The sequence below is a fragment of the Polyodon spathula genome, chromosome 3, assembly GCF_017654505.1.
Source record: "Polyodon spathula isolate WHYD16114869_AA chromosome 3, ASM1765450v1, whole genome shotgun sequence".
Taxonomy (NCBI): domain Eukaryota; kingdom Metazoa; phylum Chordata; class Actinopteri; order Acipenseriformes; family Polyodontidae; genus Polyodon; species Polyodon spathula.
The window spans coordinates 3,535,897-3,561,035 of NC_054536.1; the positions used below are offsets into that span (position 1 = coordinate 3,535,897).

Here is a 25,139-nt window from a genome sequence, read left to right on the forward strand (position 1 = left end):
ATAAATACAATAAACAAACAAACAAACATTTGTATTGGACCTGTACTGGAGGTGACTGATCCGAACTGCACATACTTGAAAGTTATCCAAATGGAAACAAACCGTGTGAGAGAGTTCTTGAAGCAAAGAAAATCACGAGTGGAGGCTCAAGACCTTCCCAGCTCTCACCTCGTTATCCCTATGGGCTTCACCTCACCCCTTACCCCTGTGTGTATATCCACTCCAGTCCTGGCCCTTGAAGTGATCAACTGCACCTGTACAATGATTCTGAGTCTGTGGAAAAGACTTTGAATAAATAATAAATACATGACTGTGGACTGCAAACAGGCTGCGGTATAAACACTGAAGCTGATATTTCACATGCATGTCTCTGACAAGGGTTAAACACTTAACACTTGGAAAAAATGTCCAACTTTAAACTGCTAGTATCGCTACCCTATTGAACAGGCTACATTTTTATTAGTGAATTAGGACAGAATGAAATTAATAAAATGCATTGTGTAGCAGGCAGTGTTGTGTGATGCATTGCTGTTACAGATTGTGCCCCCTGTCAGTGAGATGAGACGAGCCTGGCTCTTTTGCATGGTGGTTAAGACTCTCGCTTGCGGTGCGCAGGGGCGCAGGTGCACACCCAGCCTCCAGCCCTGTTACAATTGTCAAACCCAAGCAAAATTCCAGTTGGGGGAACTGCAAAGCCATTTGATGTCTCAGTGTCGTGGAAATATTATATTGTACATTATCTAAAACCCATTTGCAATTTTGATAAATCAGTGATGTGACGCATTGTATTACAAACACCTTTCAAAGGGCTTTTAAATATTGAAAGGTTTCTCGAAACGTATCTGAGACTTTCCTAAATGAAAATCGGTCTTGCTGAGGAGCATCTGGCCTCCTTTCTTCTCCTGTTCTCTCTTTAATTACACAGCAGCACAATGGAGATGCGATCTGCTTAGAATCTCTCAGCATAATCAGTCTCCTTCCTAATTCAATATAAATGTAAATTACCAGGTGAAAAAGAAGACCGAGAATCTCATTGTTATGTGTAGGTCTAATTACAGGCCCTATGTGATATGCTATGTACAATATGAATGGAAAGGAATGATTGAATGCTCAAGTGTGCATCTAAGAAGCTTGAATGTGTACTTGAATTGCATCACCTTCATTGTGGATCTTCTGGATAATGTGTTTGTGTATTTTGAAGGCAGCTGTGAATTTGTTGTTTTGTGTCCCCCTCCATCTTTCTATAGTCAGATTTGTCTGGCTTTTATGTGTGGCTGATACTAACACGTTGCTTATGGTTTGTTATACTGTTTTTGTGCATAATGGTGGATCTTGCTTTTCAAGTAAAGGTAATGTATTGAACTTGTTTGAAATTCTTTTCTAAATTGAAATGTTGTCTTTGAAAATATTCTCAATGGCTGGGGAGATCTAGAGCTGCTGTTTTTGAATTGGGGTTTACATTTTACTGATGTGACTTCAAGGTTATAGCTTAAGCCTTAAGATAAACATGGCTGCTATTAATTTGCACTGTAGGCTAGTATTCAGCTTGCAGATTGGGTAGTTTTGTACTGTGAAAGGTTAAATAACATGGAGAAAGGTGAAAGTTCAAATAATGGCATATCATTTTACCATATAGATACCTTTAAGCATATTAGCCAGAACCCCAGAGCATCATAGAGGTAGACAAGATGATGTCACAGGGGTAGACAGGATGATGTACTGCATTTTAAGAACCTCGGCTATTTTCCAAATACATCCACCATATTTTGAACCGGTGTACAATACCTACTGTACATTTAACATCAAACATTTTAGTCTTGTACTTGACCATTCATAAACATGGGGAAAGCATAGTAAACATTAAAGTTACTGTTCGCATACACTGTTTTACAGGGAAATTGGATTTCATTAAGCAAAGCAATGGTTCAGGCAGGAAACTTACTTTTAACTTTAAATCAAATCACGTAAACATCAAGCATATTTTGGGCGCTTCCAATACTAGCTTCAGTTTAGAGATGTTAATTGAATAGCTAGTTTCTTGTTTGTCCTTCGATAAATGATATCTCCAATGATCAGCATGAAGGGATTTACATCTTACCTCAATCCATTACGTCCCTGCTGTGCCCACCCCCAGCCTCCACCTGCCTTTTGGTTTTGTCTAACAGGGAAGGCAGCTATCCTGCCTCACTGCCTTCCCTACAGTCAGCTTCTCCTTTTATCTGCAAGCTAATTTATGGGCAGTACCTTGAAAGGCGAGGCCAAAGAATGTGTATATATATATATATATATATATATATATATATATATATATATAATGTACTAATGTTGTCTATTGTAAATAAAGTAAGGCATGAGCTTCCTGACTGAACTGCGATTCTATTTGCTCCCCAGGGGTGGAGGATGAGGAGGCTCTGGCTGACGAGCGCAGGCGTCGAGGACAGTATTCCTTGCCAGCCCAGTCACCTCACACCCGTTATCTGAGAAACGGCAATCTGAATGACGAGGAAGAGGAGCGCGGCACACAGGCTAGTGGCCCCGGCTCAGCCAGAGGTGTGAGCCCTGACAATGCTTTTACACCCATAGAGGAAAGGCCCGCGGGCAGGAGCCTACACAGGGGCTGCTGCTTAGTGGGTTAGGATTTAACACGAGATCAAGTGCACAGTTTATAGTCTCACTTCTTCTTGTGAGAAAAAAATATATAAAAAAGGCTTCATTTAGTCTCACAGAGAAGGGGTTGAGAAATCTCCATATATTACATCAAATGCATTATATGAATATTGTGTCATTTTCCTTCAGTCTCCAAGTGTCCAGTATCCAGGACTTGGACATGCTTTTCCTGCTGGACATGTCATTTAGTACAGTTTTCTTAGTTAATGATGCTGTATCTCAAAGGTAGTGTGTACAACAGGCCTGTCTGTTATGGTGTTACCAGACGGTCTTATCTGGAGAACATTGGTGCGCAGGAGCTTTAGACAAGCAGCTTTGTGTGAGTGAAAGCAAGCAATACGGGGTCAATCCTACATATGAACTCTCCTAAATGATATTGATTCCAAACGAGGCTGTCTCAAGCACGCTTTGATAACACTATGTTGTTTTGCATGGGTTAAGCAAGCCAGTGGGCAGCATATTGTATTTGGTTGTTTTTACTTTGAATTGCTAACTCTCTTCAATGGGGTGAGCCTATCTAAACTGCTGCTTCTAATTCAATTGCTGAGCACATTGGGACCAAAGGAAGTAATGCTGTCTTTCACATGTGGTGCAATTCAGAGGCTTGTTGGATTGGATACCAAATGGAAAGTTTAGAGCAAGGGTGTCCAATCCCAGTCCTGGAGGGCCATTCCACTCAAGGTTCAACAGGTGGAATGATATAATTAATTGCTTCAGAGTCTGGGTGTTGGTTTCATTGGTTCAGTTAAACCATTTAAAACAGGGTTGGAACAAAGACCAGGAGTGGAAGGGCCTGCTTTGGCCATCCATGCTGCAGAGAATCCTCAATACATGTTGGAGAATGTGTGTGATCATGGCAGGAAGCATGCATTGGAACATGTTGCAACTGTGAGCAGTGTTTATATCAGCCATGTTTCCCCAGGACACATTGATGGCAAGAGGAAGAAACTACGGCTAAAGGAAGAGGCGAAGAAGAAAAAGACATCGAGACTGACTCACCGGGCAGGAACTACATTTTAAAAATGGATAACTTTAGCAGCAGCACCTGTGTGAGTCTTTTAAATAGCAATTAAAGATACTGCATCTTTGTACAAGCCATTGCTGGCTAGCTTTTTGCCAATTTAATGTCATAACTTATACATTATTTATGAAGTCACAGCATACTATATGTGTAATCTCATTAACTGCACAGTCTTACACAGTTTGCCATTTTGTTGAGTTTTGGAAATGTACTGAATAGTCAAGCAAACCACTAAGACATGTGATCCTATTAGAGGGTGACTGCATGTACATTGCAGCTCAATTCTCAAAGGATTGAAGACACCGCACTGTTTTAAGTCTTGTTTGCCAAGTCTCATTAGCGTGGGTTTGAAGTGACAGAAACCCCTTTCTGGGCTAAAAAATAACATGCAGGGGTTTAGTTTTTCCCTAAAATGTCAAATTAATTTAAAGAGTGTTGTATACACAAGCATAATTACATACGTACCTACATGCATAAAAATTGGACAGAAAAAGTGAAACAGTCAGACATCTTTTGATACTGTTCCTCCTGAAATAAAGTAATGTGTGCAGTCTGGGACACAGAGACCCCTGTCAGAGCAGCTCTCTCGCCCACAGCAACAAAGAGATATAACTTATTATATTACAGACTACATTGCAGGGGGGTTATTTACATTACAACAGTCTCAAAATAGTATTTGCTTACACATGCGTACAGTACATATATTTAAACAGTCTAAAAACCGGGAATTAAAAAGGTTGAAGCAGAATTGAAACAAAATTGAAACAGCATTAGTTTAGAGGTGTGCAATGAAATCCAACGTTGTTGCCAAAATCTCTATATTAGCATCACAAGTTGTTAATGGCTAATTCATTGTGGCATGCTGCACTGTGTGTATCACATGTTTTATTTTTTGTAAGCATTGATATATGATCTCTTCTATCTACATCTACAATGACTCGATGTCTGTGCTGTTACTGTTTATAATGTCACCAGGACCCCTCATTGATTTGGATGCAGGTGGCTGTACAGGACAGTATTCTTTGCCTTATCTCTCGCTTGATAGCTGTAGTGCTTCTGCTACACAAGTTACATTAAGCAAAGCAGTGGTTCTGGCTGGTTACTCGCTTTAACCTGAATCAAATCTCTGTCTGCTTTTTGGCTTTGCCTAACAGGGAGGGTAGCTATCATGCCCCCCTGCCCATGGCTTCCCTACAGTCTCTCCACTTATCTGCAAGATCATTCATGGGCAGGTGTACCTTGAAGGTCAATGGCCAAAGAATGTAGTGTGAAAGCATGTACAGTGCTGTCGTGTTGTCTAGTCTAAGCTTTAATAAAGAATCTATCGCTGGAGTTTCCTGACTCAAATGAAGTTCTTCTCACCATTAATAAATGCTGTTCCAGGGCCTACAGTGCCTCAGCACGCCCATGTTCTAGTCCAAGCGCTTCGTTGCATATTTTTCCTTCCGTGGATCACCCTTCTTACCTTCTGTTTTGTGTCATTTTACAGCCCAAAATAAAGCATTCTTTACAAATGTAATTGTTCATAGGTTTGTGCATGACCCTTTGACCCTTTTCAGTGTCCACTAAGCATCAACTGGACTAATATCACTCTGCCCTGTCATAATTAGCACTGATGTACATTGTGCTACACCAAGTGAAGTCATACAACAATGACAGTAAAGAACAGCATACAGACAGCTCAAACGTCATGTGTTGTGCTTAACAAGTCCTGCGTGTCATATTTTTAATAGAGGTTACCCTCTGTGCACAAGTATTTCACAGGTACAGTGGAGTTGCACACATGTCCTTCTGTCAGTGATTCCAAAGCTTCTCAATATAGACTTGACTGATTGAAAAAGAAAGTTCAGTAGCATTTTACATGGTGTCTCTAATTACTGTATATTTACATAGTAGTTACTTAGGTAGGTACTTAAGGTGTGAATCTTTTTGTACGCTATATGTAAATACACAGCTGTATCAGAATCAGGTTAGGTTTAGGGTTAGGGTAAGGATTAAGGATAGGGATAGGGTTATATCACTCAAAACAGGTTACACATTAAATACATTGTAACTATGCATAATAACATTGGCATTATGTGTAAGTACACATGGATTGGAACTACTATGTAAATACACAGTAGTTACAGGACTTTGTTGTTTTCACACACCTGTTTCTGCTGCCTCCAATTAAGGATTGTTACTGATTCATCTTCCCTGCTGGTGTGAGCGGCAGTGTGTGCGGCAATCCTGTAAGGACATCAGGAAAGGACACGGGCTGTTCTGGGGTGTGTCTGTAGTGTTATGTGTTGTGTTATTTTATTAGTTAGTTAGTTGTGTATTTTAAATATTTCTAATTCTTCATTTGCTTTTATATGTCTGCTTTGTCTGCCATTTCTCTCTCTCCCGATCCTTATTTTTCTTTTTTCCATTTTATTTTTCCTTCTTATACAATTATGTGATGCTCGGTCATATTCTCTTCTGAATATGTTACTTTATTTGTATTATTTTCTGTTTTTGTGTTTGTCCAGGGACTGCCAATGAATACATTGTCCTTATCAAATAAATACATATATAAATATATACATTAGAGACACTTAATGTAAAGTGTTACTGAAAGTGTGTATTTGTGCCTGTTATACACATGCAAATTGCTTTTTTTTGGATGCTAGGAAAGGTCAGCAGCTGGGTTGTATCTAAAATGTACTCATTAAGAGTAATGTGTGTGTAACAGGGCAGAGGCTGGCTGTGAACCTAGTTAAGAGTAATGTGTGTGTAACAGGGCAGAGGCTGGCTGTGAACCTAGTTAAGAGTAATGTGTGTGTAACAGGGCAGAGGCTGGCTGTGAACCTAGTTAAGAGTAATGTGTGTGTAACAGGGCAGAGGCTGGCTGTGAACCTAGTTAAGAGTAATGTGTGTGTAACAGGGCAGAGGCTGGCTGTGAACCTAGTTAAGAGTAATGTGTGTGTAACAGGGCAGAGGCTGGCTGTGAACCTAGTTAAGAGTAATGTGGTGTAACAGGGCAGAGGCTGGCTGTGAACCTAGTTAAGAGTAATGTGTGTGTAACAGGGCAGAGGCTGGCTGTGAACCTAGTTAAGAGTAATGTGTGTGTAACAGGGCAGAGGCTGGCTGTGAACCTAGTTAAGAGTAATGAGTGTGTAACAGGGCAGAGGCTGGCTGTGAACCTAGTTAAGAGTAATGAGTGTGTAACAGGGCAGAGGCTGGCTGTGAACCTAGTTAAGAGTAATGTGTGTGTGTAACAGGGCAGAGGCTGGCTGTGAACCTAGTTAAGAGTAATGTGTGTGTAACAGGGCAGAGGCTGGCTGTGAACCTAGTTAAGAGTAATGTGTGTGTAACAGGGCAGAGGCTGGCTGTGAACCTAGTTAAGAGGAATCTGTGTGTGTGTCATGGGGACTGTTCCTTTAATTAAAGAGTTACATTTGAGTTACATTATCCTGCTTTTCTGTTCGCTTATTCTTATAATGTTGGGGATGACAATACAGTGATATTTGAAACTACTGACTCTTGTTTCATTGACAAATTTGCACATTTCAACTCCCAAATAATTCAATTTCAATTTATTCTATTTATATAGCGCCTTTCATACCACAGTATCTCAAAGCGCTTTGCATGTTGGTTAAAAGAGAAATAAGTACGCTGTATCAAGCTGTAGTAAAAATGACAATAATAATAATAATAATAATAATAATAATAATAATAATAATAATAATAATAATAATAATAATAATAAAACTATTGAAGAAAACAGGAAATGAATAAGAATGATGAAACACAAAAATAAACTCATAAAATAGATACAAACAATGATGCTTGTAAGTCAGGTTAAAAAGGGTAAACAATAAAAGCATGTCTTTAATCTTGACTTAAAAAAAGAATTTGGAACACTTTAGTTTTTCACACATCCTGTGGTGTGTTTTGAATATTGCCTAATTTGTTTTGTATCGTAGAATACATTAAATATGAAGACAAGAAACAATAGCCCAACTCCAGTGCTGTTCAAGTGTGCTGATTTCTTCACAGACTCAAAGACGGTTTTAATTGCACTCAGGAGAACTGTATGGGAGGACTTTTAGACACTTCAGGCACCATTACTTCTTTTTTCCTTTCTTTTCTATTTGCTTTTGCATATTTATTAATATTTGCATGCTTAACAGATGTATTGTTCTTGAGACACTGTGTTAGAATTGCATAGCTTGGAACAGAATGAGATCTTGCAGTGTCGATCATGTGTCTCTTTGATCGTTGTTGTCTTTTTTTGTAACTTGATAAACAAGTTGATTGTATTTTTATTTGAGTGAAATTATTTCTTAATGCTTGTGTCAGAGCAGCACAAATCCTGTCATGCTGTTTTTTTTTCTTCAATAAAGCTGTGATTAAAAGCCCCTTGAGTGTCATTAACTGGGATCCATTTGGGCTGTCCTGAGTTCAATTTCAGAGTCTCACAAACCAGCTCAGACATGCCCTCTCAGACATTGAATTCTCCACAAGGAAATTTTTTCTAAAATACTTTTTGCAGTGTTTCAGTGTAATCTCTGTCCAGTGCTTGTTGCACAGCCCTTCGACCAGCATAATAAATTGAGAAATTCCCACTAGTTCTGCTAAAAGTTACCCTGTGAAAACATACAGTCCTATTACACAGATATGTACTGTTGAAGATAGTTATGGTTTCAGAAGCAATCCCTTCTGGAATTATGATTATAACTTGAGTAGTTTTCTTTGGAACAATAAAACTCTACAGTGAAATACAGTTCATGAAACCTGGCTCCAGGAGAGGCAACTCTGCTATATCAAACCTCAAGTTTCAGTGGCCTGAAACCTTGTCTCCTGAAACCAAGTTCCAAGCCACAAAGTGGCTCTGTGTTCCCTCAGCTGAAGGAGCTTCCTGGCACTTGTAAGAGGTTAAACAAAATGGTTACAAGCACAACGAACCCCCCCTGCTTCTCCATCAGTACGGCACCCACCCCTAACATAATAGCATTCCTGCTAGATTTAGTAGACACACATTAACACTATAACTGAACATGCACTATGAAAGGAACCTGGGGTTGACAGGAAGTCACAATTACTGGCTTTGTTGCATAGTTTTTATTACCATACGCTGTGATTTGTTCTACCATAGAGCCACCAGAGGGCAATGCAGCCTGTAAAAGACAAACCGCACTTTATGGACTTTTTAATGTGAGAAAACTGGATACACATGAGATGTGTGTTGACTTTCTTCTATAAGTAACAGTACGGGAGAGCATGTTTGTCACCAGAGTTGGTTTGCTAGCATGTTGTGAAAGCAAATCTTGAATGTTTGCAAATCTTCAAATTGAAGCTGCTAGGTTGACAAGCCTGGACTTGAATCCAGTAGTTTAAAGCAAGTCCCTGTCAGTCAGTATCTCAGTCCCACCATGCACAGCTGTCGATCAATGCCTGTGATAGACCCAGGATGGAATGGCAGGGTGTGTTGAGAGCAGGATTGACAATCACTCTCACATCTGTCGGTCTCTGCCTGTGATAGACCCGGGATGGAATGGCAGGGTGTGTTGAGAGCAGGATTGACAATCACTCTCACATCTGTCAGTCTCTGCCTGTGATAGACCCAGGATGGAATGACAGGGTGTGTTGAGAGCAGGATTGACGTTCACTCTCACAGCTGTCAGTCTCTGCCTGTGATAGACCCGGGATGGAATGGCAGGGTGTGTTGAGAGCAGGATTGACGTTCACTCTCACATCTGTCAGTCTCTGCCTGTGATAGACCCAGGATGGAATGATAGGGTGTGTTGAGAGCAGGATTGACGTTCACTCTCACATCTGTCAGTCTCTGCCTGTGATAGACCCAGGATGGAATGACAGGGTGTGTTGAGAGCAGGATTGACGTTCGCTCTCACAGCTGTCAGTCTCTGCCTGTGATAGACCCAGGATGGAATGGCAAGGTGTGTGGAGAGCAGGATTGACGTTCACTCGCACAGCTGTTAGTCTCTGCCTGTGAACCAATATTGGTTTATACTGCAACATGCCAGTATCCCCCACCTGCCACAAGACCCATTTCACTTATATACTGTAGTTTCAGTGAAATACCAGCAGCACCTGCAATTATAATACCCAAACGTCCTACTGTTCATTTACACAGCAAAGCTGGATGTTAGTGGACTGAGAAGATTGACATTTTAAAATGAAAAGGGGCAAAAGCTTTTTCCATTGAATATCTTAGTTGCTCACTTGCAGATCTGGACATGGAGCTGTTTTATTCATTGGAGGCATGAGTATGAATCAAGCTTAGTGGTCTAGACTTACAACATACGCACACCCAGAAAGACAGGGACGGGCTAGCATGGGGATTGGACTGCTTACTACAGGGCAGGTAGTCATCCTGGGGTGTGAAATAGAAAGGACTTCAGTTGCCATATTTTAAGAAACACACACAAATGTTTTGGAATAGCAATTTGTTTCTCAATATTTGAATGTAAGACCCTGAAGCTTGCCATGTTCCTGGCAATTAGGTTATTAGTTTAGAAATGCTGCAGTATTACTAGTAAATGCACTTTTTTATTTTTTTTTAATGAATGAATTTGTTTCACTCAGTTTACTTATCAGTTCAGTATCCTTATCAAGCTGACATTAAGGTATTTCTGTTTGAGATTTGTATTGGATTGGATGATTGATGTCTGTTGCTAAGCTTCAACTCCCTCTCGGGCTGTCCACAGGAAACACCCGGCACTTCATTATTGCAGAGCTCTGATTGGGTGACAGCTCGATGAGGAAAGGGACTGCGGGTGGAGACAGCCCCAGCTAGCAGAGGAGATTTACAGTTGTGTTTTCAGACTATAAGCAGACCACAGATCAATCCTGAATCCACAAGGTACACTATCCGGGGCAGCCTTCAGGCATTCACAATGAGTCTGAAAGCTCTAATACATTTATACAGGAAAATGTCATATAGCACCGGTATGCTTAGTTCAGTATTTTATTAAGCTTTAGCACCATCTTTATAACTAATATGGTTATGCTATTGCACTTTTATAGTCAAATAGTCCTCAGCAATTGAATGGTCATATCTTAATGGCATGCAGATTTCTGTGCCACAAATCATGACCCGATATCCTTTGGAGGGTAATGTATGCTGTACATGCAGTGACTACAATGTAAGTTCATGGATTTATTAGATTGGACATGTTTATTAGGTCCTCTGTAGAATTAGCTTGGTCTTGGAGTGCTCCTGATGTGATGAATAAAGGAATACATTTCAGTTATTCATTGAATGAACACACTAGATCATGCTCTGTCTTTGTTACACCTCTGCTCCTTGCTTCACCAGCTATGATGGTGTACTCTATGGAGTTTTACATCAGATGAAAATACAGCAGGAAACACATTGATATTTCTCAGCTGTAGGAAGTCCTGGGTTTTAAAAGCAGGCTGTGGACATTACAATGCAGTGATGTCCAGCAGTGGCAGAACCCTCAATCCCACAATCTTTCAATTTTATTCACACCTGATTTTCTTGATTGCCTCAGGGGTGATTGCTGTGACTAACTGGGGGCTACTCCAGGGAGTCTGATACCAAATACCTAAGAAAAACAACATTTGTGGAAATTACTTTCATTGCTCAAATTTATTAATCTGTTATTGTTAGCTATTATATTATATGATACAAATTACTAAAGCTCAGTATTATGAGGAATTTGTCATTCTTCAAGAAAGACAGTCAAGTTAGGTATGTCAATTATTATTACAATATGTGATATAGGGTTATAGGTTGTCTGCACATTAAGGAATTTCGTCAAGGTTTTTCTGAGCTCTGAGTTTAATCAGCCATGATATATTCTGTAACAGACACAAATATACAATACATTCAACATATGGGGGCCAGGTGGTGCTTACTTCTGTTTTTTTTTTCCTGCTTGGTGAATGAGCAAAGCAGTGTTTGAGTATATATCACCAAAACCATTTGAAAGATGGATAGACTGATCAATGGTGTTGTTCCAGGCACCAAAGGCACAATCAATGTAATTTTGCATTTCTTCATATGAAACCATAGCTATATCTTATTCAGTAATTCTGTATGCATACATTACTTTATGTGGTCTTGCAATTCCTCGGGCACTTCCCCACAGGAGTGAAATTGTACCAATCATTTAAATGTCTTATTTCCTGTCATTAAATGACTTACAAACCTGATAGACAGCGACATGCTTCCACCCCAAACGCACTACTGAAACAACCTGGAAAATGCAGGAGTAACACACAACCTCAATGCATGCAGCTTGAAATGCAGGAGTAACACACATCACATGAATGCATGCAGCTTGAAATGTAGGAGTAACACACCACCTGAATACATGCAGCTTAAAATGCAGGAGTAACATACCACCTGAATGCATGCAGCTTGAAATGCAGGAGTAACATACCACCTAAATGCATGCAGCTTGAAATGCAGGAGTAACACACACCACATGAATGCATGCAGCTTGAGAGCACTCCTGAACCTACAGCAGTACAGTAGAAACATGCTTATGACTGTATAAGACTTCTTTCATAATTGCATTACATATATTCTACATTACATTCTTTGGCCTTTGGCCTCACCTTTCGAGGTACCTCTGTCCATAAATTAGTTCATAGATAAGTGGAGAGGCTGACCATATGGAAGCCATGGGCAGGGGGGCAGGATAGCTGCCCTCCCCGTTAGACGAAGCCAGAAAGCAGGTGGCAGCTGAGGAGGAGGTGCGATCTGGCACACAGCAAGGATGTAATGGATTGAGGTAACATATAAATCCTTTCCTTGATGATCGCTGGACGTACTGTTTATCGAAGGACAAATTAGAAACTAGCTATTCAACTGACGGTATGTTCTGGTATTGGAAAGGCTAAATATGCTTGTTGTTTATGTGATTTGATCTAAGGTTAAAGTGAGTTTCCTGTCTGATCCTTTGTTTAATGAATGGGTACCTACCAAAAAGAGTAGCTATGATACCAGTTTCTATCACTTTGGTTAAACTCACATATTAACACACCAGGGGTAAGCTTATTTCAGGGCATCATATTTAATATATTCTGTTTTGGTTAACTCATGCCTTCAAAAGCTTTTGGTGTTAAACCCTGCATACTGTAAAAAAAAAAAAAAATCAGTTTCAGGAAACCCTGTAAATCAAAACACAAACATATAATAAAACTAGAAAAAAACAATTCAATAAAATAATCTGCCTCCGCAAGATAATAGCAATACGATCCAATCCAGCTTCAGCCTTATATAGCAGAGATGATTCACTGTGCTTGTTTATTTAAGTACAGAAGGAATGATTCATTTGTCTCTTATTTAAAAACCCATTCAAAGATCACATGGACAGCCCTTTTGTGTTTAATCCTGAACCAAATTACCCAGGTGCCACTGGGGCGCATGGCAGAGGAGGCAGCACAGTGATAATAGTGCTTCTGCCCACTCACAAGCTCACTGAGATACTGCATTTACATCATATGCACCCTGAATCATGACGGGTTTTCATGTGACACTTGAGACTCCAATGCTTAGGTTTCTTAAGCAGTAAATTAAGCAAGCAGTGGTTCTAGCAGGGAAGTCACTATTAAACAGACAGAGCAATACAAAAATTAAACAGAAACTTTACATGTATGTTATAACACATACGGCTACATTCACTTTTTAACCAAGCATATTTTAGGAGTTTCCAAAACTCAGAACAAATCTTCAGTCGAATAGTTAGTATCTTATCCATCATGCGATAAATGATCTGTCCCATGATTGGAGAGGAAGGGATTTTACATCTATCCATTACATCCACCTCCCCAGCAGCTATCCTGCCCCCCTGCCCATGGCTCTCCTACAGTCAGCCTCTCCACTTATCTGCTAGATCATTTATGGGCAGAGGTACCTTGAAAGGTGAGGTCAAAGGCCAAAGAATGTATAATGCAGTCATATTGTCTAGTCTAAGCTTTAATAAATAATCTATCACAGGAGTTTCCTGACTGAACCAAGGTAATGAACTGGGTGATGAATCTGTTCTCCATCTTACACTTCTATTTTACTTTGTGCTCTGAGTGCAGCTTATCAGTAGAGGGGGCACATTGGTAATTTAAAAGGTGTTTTCATATGGCTGGACTGAGAAGACTGCAATCAGCCCATCTGAATCGCTGCTGACGACCAGCTAGCAGGTGTATCTACTGGTCCATAACAGCGGCATGGCAATCCTTCATAACCTTTCACTGTAATGGGCTGATGGGGCTCTTTTTAAGAATTGCCAAATGCTAACTTTTCAGATCTGGAGTCCGAAGGAGCCTGTAAATGTTTGAAAGATAAAGAAAAGGGTAACACTTTACATTGTCTCTGATTACTATGTTATTACATAGTAGTTAATTAGTAAATGCATGTGCACTTACTTACAATGCTATTATGCACAGTTACAATGTACTTAATGTGTGAATCCTTCTGCACAATATAACCCTAAATTTTGTAATACAAGTGTTGTGCATATATATATATATATATATATATATATATATATATATATATATATATATATATATATATATATATATATATATATATATATATATATATATATCGTGCAAAAAGATTTACACATTAAGTGCATTGTTACTATGCATAACGACATTATAATTATGTTTACATAAGAACATAAGAACATAAGAAAGTTTACAAACGAGAGGAGGCCATTCGGCCCATCTTGCTCGTTTGGTTGTTAGTAGCTTATTGATCCCAAAATCTCATCAAGCAGCTTCTTGAAGGATCCCAGGGTGTCAGCTTCAACAACATTACTGGGGAGTTGATTCCAGACCCTCATAATTCTCTGTGTAAAAAAGTGTCTCCTATTTTCTGTTCTGAATGCCCCTTTTTCTAAACTCCATTTGTGACCCCTGGTCCTTGTTTCTTTTTTCAGGCTGAAAAAGTCCCTTGGGTCGACACTGTCAATACCTTTTAGAATTTTGAATGCTTGAATTAGGTCGCCACGTAGTCTTCTTTGTTCAAGACTGAACAGATTCAATTCTTTTAGCCTGTCTGCATATGACATGCCTTTTAAGCCCGGAATAATTCTGGTCGCTCTTCTTTGCACTCTTTCTAGAGCAGCAATATCTTTTTTATAGCGAGGTGACCAGAACTGCACACAATATTCAAGATGAGGTCTTACAAGTGCATTGTACAGTTTTAACATTACTTCCCTTGATTTAAATTCAACACTTTTCACAATGTATCCGAGTATCTTGTTAGCCTTTTTTATAGCTTCCCCACATTGCCTAGATGAAGACATTTCTGAGTCAACAAAAACTCCTAGGTCTTTTTCATAGATTCCTTCTCCAATTTCAATATCTCCCATATGATATTTATAATGTACATTTTTATTTCCTGCGTGCAGTACCTTACACTTTTCTCTATTAAATGTCATTTGCCATGTATCTGCCCAGTTCTGAATCTTGTCTAGATCATTTTGAATGACCTTTGCTGCTGCAACAGTGTTTGCCACTCCTCCTACTTTTGTGTCGTCTGCAAATTTAACAAGTTTGCTTACTATACCAGAATCTAAATCATTAATGTAGATTAGGAATAGCAGAGGACCTAATACTGATCCCTGTGGTACACCGCTGGTTACCACACTCCATTCTGAGGTTTTTCCTCTAATCAGTACTTTCTGTTTTCTACATGTTAACCACTCCCTAATCCATGTACATGTGTTTCCTTGAATCCCAACTGCGTTCAGTTTGAGAATTAATCTTTTGTGCGGGACTTTGTCAAAAGCTTTCTGGAAATCTAAATAAACCATGTCATATGCTTTGCAATTATCCATTATTGATGTTGCATCCTCAAAAAAATCAAGCAAGTTAGTTAGGCACGATCTCCCTTTCCTAAAACCATGTTGACTGTCTCCCAGTACCCTGTTACCATATAGGTAATTTTCCATTTTGGATCTTATTATAGTTTCCATAAGTTTGCATATAATAGAAGTCAGGCTTACTGGTCTGTAGTTACCTGGTTCAGTTTTGTTTCCCTTTTTGTGGATCGGTATTACGTTTGCAATTTTCCAGTCTGTCGGTACCACCCCTGTGTCAAGAGACTGCTGCATGATCTTGGTTAGCGGTTTGTAAATTACTTCTTTCATTTCTTTGAGTACTACTGGGAGGATCTCATCCGGCCCAGGGGATTTGTTTATTTTAAGAGCTCCTAGTCCCTTTAACACTTCTGCCTCAGTTATGCTAAAGTTATTTAAAACTGGATAGGAACTGGATGACATGTGGGGCATGTTGTCAGTATCTTCCTTTGTAAAAACTTGTGAAAAGTAATCATTTAATATATTTGCTATTTTTTTTTCTTCATCTACGATTTTGCCATTTGTATCTCTTAAACATTTAATCTCCTCTTTGAATGTTCTCTTGCTGTTGTAATATTGGAAAAACATTTTGGAATTGGTTTTAGCTCCCTTAGCAATGTTCATTTCTATTTCTCTCTTGGCCTTTCTAACTTCCTTTTTGACTTGCATTTGCAGTTCTGTGTACTCTTTCTGTGTACTTTCTTTTTGGTCCTTTTTTAATGCTCTGTAAAGTGCCTTTTTTCGCTGAATATTTTTTTTAATTGATCTATTAAACCATTTTGGCAATTTAGTTTTACATTTAGATTTGTCTACTTTAGGGATATAATTGTTTTGCGCCTCTAGTACTACATTTTTGAAGAACAACCATCCTTCTTCTGTGGGTGTTTTCTCTATTTTACTCCAATCTACTTCTGTTAGTCTCTGTTTCATACCTTCATAGTTTGCTTTTCTAAAATTGTAAACCTTAGCTTTAGTCTTTACTTTTGAGGATTTAAAAAACACTTCAAATGAGACCATGTTGTGGTCTGAGTTTGCCAGTGGTTCTCTGACCTCTGTTTTAGTTATTCTGTCTTCGTTATTTGAAAAGACTAAATCAAGGCATGCCTCCCCTCTAGTGGGTGCCTTCACAAATTGTGTTAGGAAGCAGTCATTTGTCATTTCCACCATTTCAATTTCATCCTTCGCGCTACCCACCGGGTTTTCCCATTTTATTTGGGGGAAGTTGAAATCCCCCATTAGTATGGCTTCTCCTTTGCTACACACATTTCTAATGTCATTGTATAACAGATTATTGTGCTCACCGTCTGAATCTGGCGGTCTATAGCATGCTCCTATTATTATGCCTTTTGAATTTTTGTCTGTTATTCTGACCCATATTGATTCGGTTTTATTTTCTTTGTCCAGGTTTAACACCTGGGCTTCAAGACTGTTTCTTATGTATAGCGCTACCCCTCCTCCTCTTCTGTCCTGCCTGTCTTTCCTATACAGTGTATACCCACAAATATTATATTCGTCCCCATCACTCTCAGATAACCACGTTTCTGTAACACCTATCACATCATAGTTACCTGTTAGTGCAGTAGCTTCAAGTTCTAGAATTTTGTTTCTGATACTTCTAGCATTTAGATAAATACATTTAATGGTTGTCTTACCTGAGTTGTTGTTCTTGTTTTGATGCGGTCTCCCTTCTGTTTTTTTTGTTGATTTCTCCCCCCTTCCTTTCTAGTTTAAATGCTTCCGAACCTGCTCGAGGATCTTTTCTCCAAGTAGACTAGTTCCCTTGTTATTTAAATGCAGTCCATCCCGTCTATACAGATAGTCCTCGTTGTAGAAAGTGGTCCAATGATCAAGATAGGTGAAGCCTTCCCGTGTGCACCACGTCTTCAACCATTCGTTTAGATTTATTATTTCCAGCTGTCCATATGGTCCTTTGCAAGGTGCGGGTAGTATACCAGAAAATACCACAGTTTTGGTTTTCTCTTTTAATTTCCTTCCTAGCTCTCTGAATTTGTTTTGCAGGGATTTTGGTCTGTCTCTTCCAATGTTGTTTGTACCGATGTGGACGACTACTACCGGGTCGTCTCCTGTTCGTTCTAGGAGCCTGTCCACGTTCTCAGTGATGTGCTTGACCGAGGCTCCCGGAAGGCAGCACACTGTTGTAGTAAGGGGGTCCAAACTGCGAACTGAACTTGCTGTGTTTCTCAATATGGAGTCCCCAACAATCATGACCTCCCTTCTTTTTACTGTCTTGTCACCACTGTCAATAGGGTCCTGGATGTTGTTCCTTTCATTCTCTTGTTGTTGGTTCTGCTCATCACAATTCTGAAGTGACTCAAATCTGTTGGTTGTTTTGATTTCTGGTGGTTGTGTTTGACGAAGTTTCTTTTTTTCCCTGCTTCTGCCTACCTGAACCCAGCTGTTCTGACCTTCTATCTCCCTGGTGGCTTTCAGTCTGTTAGGGGTGATGCAGACTTCCATGAATTGTGGGTGTGCCAGTTCCTCAAGATCCTGTTGCTGTCTCACTTCTTCCAGCTCCATTTCTAGCATACTTACTAGTTTATGCAAATCCTGGATCGCGCGGCACTTTACGCACACTTGGTTTAGCTCCGCTGGGTTTTCTCGGATTTCCCACATCAAGCAGGTGTCACAGATTACTGGCTTGAAGACCATGTTGAGGTTTTTTTTTTTTGAAGTTTAGTTTCTTCTGCAACTGTCAACCTGCTTTCCAACTGCTTCGAAACTGCTCTGTACTTTTCCACGCCTGTACTTCTCCCACTCGCTGTCGCTTCCACTCGCTGTCGCTGGGAAGACTGCCTCGTTTAACTGCGTTGTTCTGCTGTGCTGTCGGCTCCTCCCCTCGCCCGTGTCTCAAAATGGCGCTGAATTTGAATCAGTTGCTCCGAGTTTCAGCTTGTTTGTTATCAGAAAAACACACGCGGCTGTGTTTCCCCAATGTCCTCTGTTTTCTGATTAAAGCAATTCAAGATGCAATTTCTCCTTTCTGCTTCGAAACTGCTCTGTACTTTTCCACGCCTGTACTTCTCCCACTCGCTGTCACTTCCACTCGCTGTCGCTGGGAAGCAGGAGATGTCTGGGTGTTGGCTAATACAGCACAGTGTTGTCATACAAGCACATCCTTCAGCACAACACTCCAACACATCAAACAAACAACCAGTTTAGTTTAGTTTTGTACAGCACACACTAGGAGAAACCAAACACCGCGTTACCAAGACTACAGCACACGTCTTATTGAGAAGAATGACATTGCGTCAATAGAAAGGTATGTAACAAGTATGATAACACTGTAAATGACTTTATAATGTCTTATGTAGGATGAACAAATTTACGTACACATGCAGTTGCTAAGTAACTGCCATGTAAATACAATCATTAGAGACCCTTAATGTAAAGTGGTACCAAGAAGGGAACACACAAATGTTTGTTGTTTTCGTTTCCTAAACAGGTTTATCTGTGTGTAAAGTTTGAACACTTTTCATTTGTACACTCACATTATCTTATTTATTACCTATTTTACATATGATTATTATCATATAATACAATCTGAAGTTACATCAAATGAAATACAGTGATATTATTCTATGTTCATTATACAAACAACCCCCTTAGTAACCCTAAATATATTGATATATTATTGACACATATATTTATCCGTTTGAAATAATGAGAAGCCACTTCATTGCTCTGTCTGTTTGCTTCAGTGACCCAGGAATCTGTAACAGCAATTTCTTACAATGTTGGACAAAAAAAGAAAAAGAAATATCAAACTTGTGGGGAGGAAAACAAATATATGATCTGTGCACAACCCAGGGGTGCTGTATGCCTGTATCACTCTCTACCTATTTTTATAGAACTATACAGCCACCTATTAGTGTTTCTCTTTCCCCTCTTGTTTGCTTGTAAACCAGTCTCCTGTTTCTCTTTTCCCCTCTTTTTGCTTGTAAACCCCTGTCTCCTGTTTCCCTTTTCCCTTCTTGTTTGCTTGTAAACCCCTGTCTCCTGTTTCTCTTTCCCCTCTTGTTTGCTTGTAAACCCGTTTCCTGTTTCTCTTTCCCCTCTTGTTTGCTTGTAAACCCCTGTCTCCTGATTCTCTTTTCCCCTCTTTTTGCTTGTAAACCCCTGTCTCCTGTTTCCCTTTTCCCTTCTTGTTTGCTTGTAAACCCGTTTCCTGTTTCTCTTTCCCCTCTTGTTTGCTTGTAAACCCCTGTCTCCTGATTCTCTTTTCCCCTCTTTTTGCTTGTAAACCCCTGTCTCCTGTTTCCCTTTTCCCTTCTTGTTTGCTTGTAAACCCATGTCTCCTGTTTCTCTTTCCCCTCTTGTTTGCTTGTAAACCCGTCTCCTGTTTCTCTTTCCCCTCTTGTTTGCTTGTAAACCCCTGTCTCCTGTTTCCCTTTTCCCTTCTTGTTTGCTTGTAAACCCCTGTCTCCTGATTCTCTTTCCCCTCTTGTTTGCGTGTAAACCCTGTCTCCTGTTTTCCTTTTCCTTCTTGTTTGCTTGTAAACCCATGTCTCCTGTTTCTCTTTTCCCCTCTTTTTGCTTGTAAACCCGTCTCCTGTTTCTCTTTCCCCTCCTGTTTGCTTGTAAACCTGTCTCCTGTTTCTCTTTTCCCCTCTTTTTGCTTGTAAACCCATCTCCTGTTTCTCTTTTCCCCTCTTTTTGCTTGTAAACCCATCTCCTGTTTCTCTTTTCCCCTCTTTTTGCTTGTAAACCCATCTCCTGTTTCTCTTTTCCCCTCTTGTTTGCTTGTAATCCCCTGTCTTTTCTCTTTTCTCTTGCTCTTTCCACAAAGAAACCACATAATCATCATAGTATAGCCGGAGATGTCTGGGTGTTGGCTAATACAGCACAGTGTTGTCATACAAGCACATCCTTCAGCACAACACTCCAACACATCAAACAAACAACCAGTTTAGTTTAGTTTTGTACAGCACACACTAGGAGAAACCAAACACCGCGTTACCAAGACTACAGCACACGTCTTATTGAGAAGAATGACATTGCGTCAATAGAAAGGTATGTAACAAGTATGATAACACTGTAAATGACTTTATAATGTCTTATGTAGGATGAACAATAAAAAAAATTCTACAGAAACTTTAAATGTAACACATAGCGACTAGTTCTCAAAGCTATTTACTCCAAACCGTCATTAACATAATTTTACCGACAGGAAAAAAAAAGGCAATTACAATTCTAAAACAAATTTAAAAAAAAACAACCTCATGCTATTTCTGAAACAAACAAGCTAAGGGTGATTTATAGCAAAGAGCTTTAAGAATCTAGCCCATAGCTCTTTCAGCATGGCTCATTTCTTTGATAAGCAAATACAGCTCATTATCAACACAGAAATCTGGTCTTCTGTATTTACATGCTTGATAGAAATCCTGTTTCTAAGCCAGTGTCATAATGCACTGGCTGAAGTCTTTCAAATCTACATTACTGCAGCTTCCTCAGTGAGGAGTTTGGAAGCAGATTAGCACACACCAAGGCACAAGTCTGTCTAGCCAGTGATGGGGATGACAGTGTTTCATTTCTTCGCTCGAGCTTCTCAGTTGGATAAATGAGATCAGAGAACCCAGTCCCTGATTCTGGGGGATGGGAGGAGGGCGGTTGATGTTGTTGCTAGGATTCTGTTGCTAGGGTTACTGCTGTCTCCAGGCTCCACGGCAGGAAGCATGTCATGAATTATGGATGGTTGATTTTCTCAGAGCGGGCTGATCTGTTTTGCAGATGAGCTCAATGTCACCCGCTTCTTCTGGGTTCATTAAAAAATCCACAGTTTGAAATCAGGAGCTGGCATTTGCGTAGTCTAGTAGCCATGCCGGTGACTCCTGAATACTGATGTCAATTCTTATGCAAAGAGAGGGCCAAAGGTCACTGTCTGTTATTTGTTCAGGAAAAGCTTGCTGGATTTGCGTTGAACTCTCTGACCCTTTGGGGGTATTTTTTAGATGAGGAACACAGCAAGAGAAAATTTTATTTTAGAAAAAGTAGCGGCACAACATTTTAGATGAGTTCGGAAGGAGTTGCCCACATGCATGCTTGTCAGGATTAAGCCTGCTGCCTCTTACACCTGAATGGGTCAGACTTGTAGCCTAACATTGTCTGGGGCTGCAAAGTGCTGTTTGGAAACAAATGATCAGCCTCAAATGAATTACTGAGGAAAGTGTTCACAAAAAGGTTAACAAATCCTGTTTCCACTTATGAGGACTGTGAGGCCCCACACCTGATATAGCTGATTCTGGCCTGACCGATCGAGGTGTAGTTGGGGTTTACAATGCTGCCAGATGGATATAAAAATGTAGGTGAATGTGCTGTAATTCCAGAAAAATATTGATAAAAGTGCAAGAAAAAACGTTTCAGTTGTAAGGATGCTTTGAATTAGCTATATTATATGTACCATAATCTTGTGTTTGAAATGCAAATCCCACAAGCATTCATAATACTACCTTTACAATAAAAAAGACCTAACTAAATAACAGTTTAATTTAGCCACTTTCCAGTCTCTGCATCTTAAAAATACTTTATTTTCTGTCATGATTGGTTTCTAAATAGCTAAACAAGTGCAGCTGTTGAAAGAAATTGTCAGTCCAGAGACCATGCCCTGGCAGGGTTTTATTAATATCACTGGGTCAGGGCTAGGATTCCTGCACATGAAAAGGGGGCGGCGCAAAGCCCTGCCATAAAATGTGGCCTTTTGTTTTTGTATTTATTTATTTTAGAATAGGGTGCCCCTCCGCCCCTGTGTTTTTAGTATGTATTACTTTGTATGTGTTTTGCGTTATTATAATTTATGTATTTATATATGTGACGGCGAAAAGCAGAGTTTTGTTATTGTTTGTTAGCGCTGATGGGAAGCCGCATCCAGATAACCTCGTGCAGAAGGTGGCCATCTCCCGAGCTAATGAATTGTTTAATTGTTGCTAATCGAGAGATGGTCACCAGTATAAAAGCTCTGCAATTTTCCCTGCTTCAGGTGAATAGTAGGTGGGTGTTTGAGACGAAGAACGGCAGCAAGAGAGAAAACAAAAAGTAACGAAAGTAAGAAGGAAACTGAAAGTATGGTCAGTGAAGGTTACTGCCCAGCCTGACCTACATACTAGATTTATATTGTGTGTTTGTGACTTGTTTTGTTTATTATTTTATTTCTTTGCTTGCTGTCCCTTCCACATTTATGAGGAGGAGCGAGAGTGGGGAGAAGTCCTAAGATGTCCAGCACCCAGAAGGGGGAAGCCCATGCATCTACCACCAGAGAGAAGTCATGGGCTGGTCTGGAGTCCAATTAAACCAAGAGCTCTATTTAGACCGTAGAGCTGCTTTAAACCAAAAGCTCTATTGGGACCATAGAGTTGCTTTAAACCAAGAGCTCTATTTAGACCGTAGAGCTGCTTTAAACCAAGAGCTCTATTGAGACCATAGAGCTGCTTTAAACCAAGAGCTCTATTGAGACCATAGAGCTGCTTTAAACCAAGAGCTCTATTGAGACCATAGAGCTGCTTTAAACCAAGAGCTCTACTGAGACCATAGAGCTGCTTTAAACCAAGAGCCTTATTTAGACAGTGGAGCTGCTTTAAAGTTGTGGAGTTAAAAATGTCCAGACTGAAACAGCAAATATAAAGAAGGAGACAAATTCTCCAGTTAGATAACTAGATAAATCTAATATTTCACAAGGGCAAGGTGATTAGAGCTGCTGCCTCACAACATCAGGGTCCTGGGTTTGACTCAGGGGTCTATCTGTGGAACTTGCATGTTCTCCCCTGGTGTACAGTACTGTGCAAATGTATTACAACACCTCTAGATTTATCATTTCTATCCCTACTTACATGAAAACCTCAAGGTGTGATAAACAACTTCTAATTTATCATGTGTGGCCCTGTATTCCTCTTCTCTTTCAATTTGAAATTAATTGCATGTGTGGCCTATTAAAGTAGGCACTCACTAATTTTCCTGTTTTGACAATCTTCTAAGATTTTAAGTTCCAGAGCTTTGGTTTCATATCGAAACAGCAGAAGCATTGGGGTGTTCCAGTAACTCTGCACACTGCTGTATGTGTGCTTGTTGTATCGAACTTTCCCCTGTAGTTACAACACTACAGAGCAGCAGTCCTTAGTGCTTCTCTGTGCTCGTCGGGTGCCATCCTCATACTGTCAGTGCAAACCCACATGAAGGCTCCTCTAGTGATTGTAAAGACAAGAGATACAAAATACTATCTAGGAAATACCAATAATATCTTTACACATGACACATGTATAAAAACTGTGGTAGAAGAAATACAATTACAGAAATGTTGAGTCATTTCTTAGTTTTTGTTTTTTTTTTCAAATTTTCAGGATAGTTGAGTTAAATAAAATAATACTGAATTTGTCAGATTTATTGAAAATCTTTTTTTTTTTTTTTTTTTTAGTTAGGAAAACCCAAAGTAATATTCACATTCCTCAGAAATGATAAGATAGCATATTTAATTTCCTTTTTATATATCTTTGAAGAAACATATACAGTATATAAATATATTTTATTGACTGAGAAAAACAACACTGAGTTATTAAACAGTAGTAAATGGAACGACAGACAAGTTAAAAAAGAAAATATTGACATGTTGTTTTAAATAAACATATTAAAGTTAAGTAAATGATACTGCGATTTTTTAGTAGAGAAAATATATTTTATGGCACAAATGCAATTCCAGTTCATTTTAAAGCCACAGCTGTTTTTCAATCCACATAAAATGTACCCAGGGTATTAACACCAGGATTATGCTGCTATCTCCAAGATGAGACGGGGGTTTTATAGAGTAATGAGTCTAAAATAGCAAACCAATAAAACTACCCAGATATCTCAAGAGAATCAAGCAACTGGAAAACTTTACAACACAAATGTAAGCTTTACATGCACAATACAATAAACTAATTAAAGTTAATATGCAGAGAGTAATATATTCTAGTTACTTAATTGTATTATTAAAATGGAACGCAATTAGAATTCCACTCAGTTGTTTTAGTTTGTGCTCCTCGTTTTTAGCATGATTTGAAACCTGATGTTTCCTTTGTCTTCTGACAGCTTTTATAAAACATTCATATTGCAGCCTCCTCTACAGCTGTCTGCTGCTGATTCGGTAGCTGCTTATACTTCAAATATAATACAGCCCCTCTCATTCATTCATGTGTATTTTTGGGTAGTCACTTGTTGAAACATGTGAAAAGCATACAAACGTTTCACCCAAAAAAGGGAGTCAGGTGTTCCTACAGCAACGAAAATATAGTATTTGATTACTTAGAAAATAATCATTTTAATTATGAGTGTAACCATGGTTTTAAAATCACCTTTCTGTCGACAGCATTTGGGTTATCTCTTGTACATTTATTTTATACTGCATTTATTTTTTAAATTCGAGCGACTGCTGTCAGCAGTGAGTTCTGTCAAGTGCTACGTTTCTATTAGGTACACATTGGAGTCTCATCTAGAAGTCAGAAACCTCTCACTTCTTATGGCACCATTGACATCTCCCTTGAGTGCACCCCTCAGATAACACCATTGCTTGAAAATCCCGACTGAAATCTGAACCTGTACTTTTTCTGTGAGTAGTCATTAGCTTGAGACAGAAGCACATC

The 25,139-nt window shown here is 39.4% G+C and overlaps 1 protein-coding gene across 3 annotated transcripts in view; it reads left to right on the forward strand.

Annotated features, from left to right (window-relative positions):
• Positions 1-8,067, forward strand: part of LOC121310411 (dnaJ homolog subfamily B member 6-like) — a 44,396-nt gene extending 36,329 nt beyond the window's left edge. For 2 of the 3 annotated variants that reach the window (XM_041243605.1, XM_041243595.1), the window contains exons 9-10: positions 2,392-2,550; positions 3,590-5,701. In XM_041243605.1, the coding sequence (XP_041099539.1) occupies positions 2,392-2,550; positions 3,590-3,687 (257 nt within the window). In that variant the 3' untranslated portion in view covers positions 3,688-5,701. Of the gene's footprint in view, positions 1-2,391; positions 2,551-3,589; positions 5,702-5,862 lie in introns of those variants that run through there. The other variant, XM_041243602.1, reaches the window with a different exon arrangement.
• Positions 8,068-25,139: the final 17,072 nt, after the last annotated feature.